General features: G+C 42.9%; 1 protein-coding gene across 1 annotated transcript; it reads right to left on the minus strand.

Moving 5' to 3' along the window:
* Positions 1 to 1,136: 1,136 nt before the first annotated feature.
* Positions 1,137 to 1,448, minus strand: LOC136466241 (cytochrome P450 86A4-like). The gene has a single exon (XM_066464650.1). The coding sequence runs from the start codon at positions 1,446 to 1,448 to the stop codon at positions 1,137 to 1,139; it is 312 nt and encodes a 103-aa protein (XP_066320747.1).
* Between the last annotated feature and the right edge of the window lie 4,852 nt (positions 1,449 to 6,300).

Raw genomic sequence — 6,300 nt, forward strand, 5'->3', positions numbered from 1 at the left:
GCTGCTGTCATTCACATGGGGAGGCGGCGAGAGAGTGCCAGTACTAGTCCGAAAAGAAGCGAGACTCGGGGCCTTCCCCGTAGATGAGGGCCTCGAAGCAGTGGTGGTCCCACGGCACTGGGTTTCTCTACAGCACGTATAGGCTGTCGCCGATGGAGATGGAGATGGGTAGGATCTTAGGGGCATGCGCCGTGGGCATGGTGCCAACTGCGACCGAGGCGGTGTCATAGTGGATGGTGTGGCACTTGCGGTCCAAGCTGATGATGCTCTTGTTATTCCCCTAGCCTAAGGGCATGAAATCCATGTATCCACGGCCTTTTTGGCACCAGGGGCCATAGAATGTCATGGCTTCGGGAGGCTGCTGAAATTCCTCCCTTGCTATGCTATCTCCTACCGATCCATTGCTTGGTTTCGTTGGGTAAAAAACCTTGAGGGGTCGATGAGGGGGAGCTTGTAGGCTTGCCTCCCATGGATATTGTGATTCGCCACCAGGTGCACGAACCGGTGGCTTATCGTCGCCCCGCTGCCAAGACTGGATCAACGGTGGCAGCAGATGATTCTAGCAAACCAACAATGGAACCAGCGGCAAATCCGTCCTGCAGCAGACGTGTCCAAGGAACTTATTAGATGATCGACCCCAATGGTTATCCTCGGATGCATGCAATGTGAGCGCCGGTGGGCGGCGGCTGTTTATATGAAGTCGGCGCCACCGACGAGGAGCATGGGAGGGGGCTTTTACATTTTTCCATTATTAAGATTACCACTCATCCAATTATCACTCTTAGAATGCCACTTATAATTTTACCATATGAGAGAAGTTTGAGTTCTTAATTTACCACATTTGCGCATGTGGCAAGCCACGCCAGCCCGACATGCTGGTGCCCAGTCAGCATGGGCACGTGAAATGTCCTTGCTACCCCAACCATGCTCCTCTCTCTCCATCTCCGATAGCCAGGTCCCACAGCACATGTCACTGCCAGGTGGGCCCCACTCGTCAGATTCGTCTTCCACCTCCAGCGCCTGCATGGGAGACAGCCAGACAGGCCACGCTCTTCCATCCGTGCACAGGAGCACCACTAGGTGAGTGCCACGGAGGAGATGTCACGACCAGCGAGGATGAAGTTGAGCGCCATGTGCTATAGAGACTCGTCTGAGTAGGAGCCCTTGTGCATGAACCGGGACAGCAGGTCATCATGCGCTGCCATCGGCCCCGGTGTGGTGTCGCACTTGCCATTCCCCGTGAGCTCGAGCTTGCGTGCCTTGATGATGGCAGCGAGGTACTGGTCCATGTGCACGATGCTGCGGGCCAGCATGGTCTCCATGCTGAGGCCTAGCCACTTCTTGCACCGCCACAGGCACTCCAGGAAAATAAACCGGTTGAGTGTCGCCTCCATGGCGCGGTCGAACACCGTGGCGAACGTGTTCTCTAGCAGGCCTGGCGCCAGCATCTCAGGGTCCTTGCTAAATGCGAGGCCATAGATGTTGTCGAAGGTGAGGCGGAGGAGGAGGTCTAGGAGGTCGACGTGCGTCCCCTGGCTGGCCGCCTCCTCTAGGATGGGCAGCAGTCGGAGGTGGATGGTGTTAGAATCAATGATGTGTATCTCTGTGTGTAACCATAGATCCGGGGACGATCTCTTCCTTTAGGGTTTCTCCACTCGCCCTAGGACAGTAGCACCGTAGCGGGTAGACACTGTTGTAATGGTGTAGAAGACGTCGGTGGTGCTGCAGTGGAATGGTGGAACCCTGTAGGCATGACGGTGAGCTTGGTGGGGGCACATCCCGTCGCCGGCAGCACTTCTTTAGGATTGGTTTAGGGTTTTCTCTGTAGGTGGGTGGTGGCTCCATTCAACCTCGTGACCCAAGCCCAGTTCCCCACTCCTCTATATATATGTGCTGTGCGACAGGGGCCCACCAACCAGTTAGCTCCCCCAATCAGGGAGCAGAGGCAAGTTCCCAATAGGCCGTTGGGCCTATTGGTGGAGATCAACTAACATTCTCCTCCTTGATCTCATTCCATCTTTCAATTTTATATCATTTACTTTTGTTCATTCCATTACAGATTAGCGCATAGAGCATGTCTCATCGTCCCGGTCCATTGCCGATAGATTTAACAGCTACAACACACTACTCTGTTCTAAAATAGATACTAATCTTTGGGCCTTCTTTTGTCTAGGAATTTTAGGCTTTCCCTTAAACCCATGCTAGCTACATGTTCTTTGAACATGTTGGGTGGTAAACCTTTTGTAAGCGGATCCACGAGCATCCTTTCTATACTTATATGCTCAAGACTTATGACTTAATCCTAGACTTTATCTTTCACAACATAATACTCTATGTCAATGTGTTTGGTAGCACCACTTGACTTATGTTGTGAGTATACTGTACTGCCTGATTATTATTGCAGTATCACTTAAGTGGTCTATAGATGTCGTCAACCACCTTCAAAATGGGTATAAACTTCTTTGGCCAGTTCAGCTGCTCGTTGCCTCATAACACGCTATAAACTATCATACATTGTAGATGATGTAGTCACAGTTTGCTTTGAGCTTTTCCATGAAATAGCTCCCCTTTGCGAGATGATAGAAAATCCACGTCTGGATATGTATTCACTCTCGCATAATCAGAATCTAAATATCCCACTATGTGGAGTCAATCAGATCTTCTATACGTCATCATGAGGCCTTTCATTCCTTGTAAATAACGCAAGACTTTCTTTATTAATTTCAGTATTCTGTTCTAGAATTGCTCTAGAATCTGCTAAGTAAAAACTCGGTAACAAATGCTAAGTCAAGGCATGTACATACTTGAGCATGTTGCAAGCTTCCGATAGCTGAAGCATATGAAACCCCTTTCACTTTATCAATTTCATATTGGTTCCTAGGGCATTGAAAATCCCCATATCTATTGCCCTTGACTATAGGAGCAGGTGAGGGACTACTTTTGTGCATACTAAATTTCTTTAAGATCTTTTCTATGTGTGCCTTTTGTGACAGTTTTTATACCCCTTTTCTTCTATCTCGGTGAATCTCGATCCCTAGAACGAACAAAGCTTCACTAAGACTTTCATATCAAATTTTGAGGACAAAATTTCTTTGTCTCTAGTAGTGGACTAACATCACTACTAGCAAGTAAGATATCATCTACATACAGGACAAGGAAGATAAATTTCCCATTCTTAAACTTTGTATAGACACAATTGTCCTCTATATTCTTTTTAAACCCAAAATTCTTTATTGTCTAATCAAACTTCAAGTACCACTATCTTGAAGCTTGTTTTAATCCATAAATGGATTTCTTTAGGCGGCATCCCATTCGTTCATTTCCTTCCATGACAAAACCTTTCGGTTGTGCCATGTAAACATTTTCCTCCAAGTCTCCGTTGAGAAATGCCGTCTTTACATCCATCTGATGTAATTCTAAATCGTAATGTGCCACTAATACCATTATGATTCTGAAGGAAACTTTATATGAGGCTAGAGAAAAGGTCTCATGATAATCAATCCCTTCATTTGCATAAAGCCTTTTGCCATAAGTCATGTTTTATATCTTTCTATATTCCCTTGAGAGTCAAGTTTTGTTCTGTAGACCCATTTACAACATACTGTTTTGGCTCTTTTAGGAATTATCTCCAAATCCCAAACTTTCTTGGCAATCATTGATTTCATTTCATCTTCCATGGACTCAAGCCACTTTGATGAATGATCACTTCTCATGGCTTCTTCAAATGAGGTGGGATCATCCTCCATTTGAAATTTATCAGTATTGTACACTTCATAATCAGCAGGAATAGCTAATTTTCTAACTCTTTAAGACCTTCTAGGGGCCTTCACATTTGGCACATCTTCTGTTTGAGGCTGCTGTTGCTCCCATCTCATAGTGTGGCAATAGGTTCTATAGGATCCTGAAGAATAGGTTCCTCATTTTCATTCGTTGTTGCCACAGTTAGAATAACAACAGGTGCTGACATCATAGTCTCTTACACTGTCGGTGCAGCGACAGCAGGTAGTGAGAAAATTGGCACATGAATCACTAGAGTGGGCACATACACCCGCTTCACTTCAAGGTCAATTTCTCGAGCTACCATGCTCCCCCTCATCAATTCATCCTCTAGGAAAACAACGTATCTCGTTTCCACAAACTTTGTATGTCTCTCTGGACAGTAGAAAACAAAAACCTTTTGACTTTTCTAGGTAGCCAAACAAATATCATCCCAATGTTTGGGTTAAATACTTTAGCCTCAGTAGTGCTCCTCCACACACACGCAAGTGTTTAGTGAGGGTACTCTTCCTGTCCATAACTCTTACGGTGTTTTGAGCACTAACTTACTTGGTACTCTATTGAGAATATGAATGGCGGTTTTAACGCCTCTATCCACGACCGCTCATCTGTAAGGTGGAGTAACTTATCATACTGCTCACCATATCCATCAGGGTACGATTGATTCTTTTAGCTACTCTATTCTACTAAGGTTCGCCTGGTATAGAATACTGGGCTACTTTGTCATTCTCCTATAAGAACCTTACATAAGGTCCAGGAACTTTGGCCATATGGGGTATGCCGACCGTAGTACTCCCCACGATCAGACCTGACTATCTTTATCTTTAAATTACGTTGAATTTCAACTTTTGCCTTAAATATCTACATTTATCCAATGCTTCTGTTCTTTCTTTGATTGGATAAATATAGACACAACGGGAGTAATCATCTATGAATGTTATGAACGAATCATTACCATCCACACTCTTTACAGGAAACTGACCACATATGTCTGTGTGAATAATCTATAAAATTCCTGTGCTTTGTTTGTCATCTTTCTTAATCTTCTTTACATACTTTTTATGCATTCTCTGCATCGTTCTAAATCTGAGAGCTCTAATGGAGGAAGAATATCATTCTTAACTAGTCTTTCTATTCCCCCCCTCGAAATATAGCCTGAACGATAGTGCCATAATTTCGACAACGCATCGTGAGCTCTCTTATGCCACCATATCTAGAGTAACACTCTGTCACCAGCTGCTTTATCAGCTGGGTAGCATATGTCTTTGAAGAGCCAGTAAACTGACTCTTTATTCTATCAAGGTACTTGGTGACTGTGTCACACTCTGGGATTAAACCCACAATTGCAGGCTCAATCGTGTTCTTTATCACAGTCAAACATTTCTTGTTGGCAGTGACACACTTTCTATACTCAAGGGCATAGGGCATCTTTCGGGATTCAAAATCCCTCTCTTTAATTGCCTAATCGATATCATTCTCTTTTGTCTCCCTCACCGGTACTATAGAAGCAGTGGGACATGGTGAGGTGACTACCCAGTTCACCTTAGCCAAGATGAAAACCAGGTCAAATTTTTTCTTAACATAAAATTAACACCATTTGCATGCCTTGATTCCAACGTTGGTCAAAATCAAACATACAACTATTCTTATACACTAATTCTACATCACCGTTGGACAGAAATAGAATTAATGCATAAATCATTAACTTTCACAATTGTTCTTACACACTAATTCTACATCACCGTTGGGCATAAATAGAATTAATGCATAAATCATTAACTTTTATAACTGTTCTCATACACTAATTCTACATCACCGTTGGGACAAAAGTAGAATTAATGCATAAATCATTAAAATTATCAACTTTTCTTATACACTAATTCTACATCACCGTTGGGCAGAAGTAGAATTAATGCATAAATCATTAAAATTATGATATTGTTATTAACAACGTTGTTCAGAAAATAACAATATCATAATCATGTCAAATCTCTTTTTCTCCAATTAAATATCACATTGGTTCAAAATAACTGGAGAACCAACATTCTCTTTTGCAGCGGAAAAAATATATTTTTCTCCAATTAAATACCACATTGGTTCAAAATAACTGGAGTATAAACAACTTTTCTTTGGCTGTGGAAAAACTCTCTTTTTCATGAATTCTACCCACAGGGAAAATTGCTTTTTTCTATTTTCTTTAATCCATTAATCAATTTCCAGGAAATAAACATTTACTGGAAAAACTTTCTTTTTCTCTAGTTAAATATCACGTCGGTTCAAAATCACTAGGAGAATATACTTTTTCTTTAACAGCGGAAAACATATACTCAATTTCTTAAATTTTACCCACAGGGAAAAATTATCTTTTCTATATTTCCTTTTGAGCCAATTTGCATTTTCAATTTTTCAGGAAGTAAAAACTTTTCTAGGAAATAAAAATGAAAAAGACTCCTTCGTTTTGGGCTCAAAACCCCAACAACAGTTCGGCCCAGCCTTACTCTCAGGCCGGCCCATCTTTCTCGC

This window comes from Miscanthus floridulus, chromosome 7, assembly GCF_019320115.1.
Source record: "Miscanthus floridulus cultivar M001 chromosome 7, ASM1932011v1, whole genome shotgun sequence".
In the NCBI taxonomy this organism is placed as follows: Eukaryota; Viridiplantae; Streptophyta; class Magnoliopsida; order Poales; family Poaceae; genus Miscanthus; species Miscanthus floridulus.

Excerpts from the sequence above, each read along its gene's own strand:
- LOC136466241 (XM_066464650.1), bottom strand. The coding sequence starts at position 1,448 with ATGCTGGCGCCAGGCCTGCTAGAGAACACGTTCGCCACGGTGTTCGAC.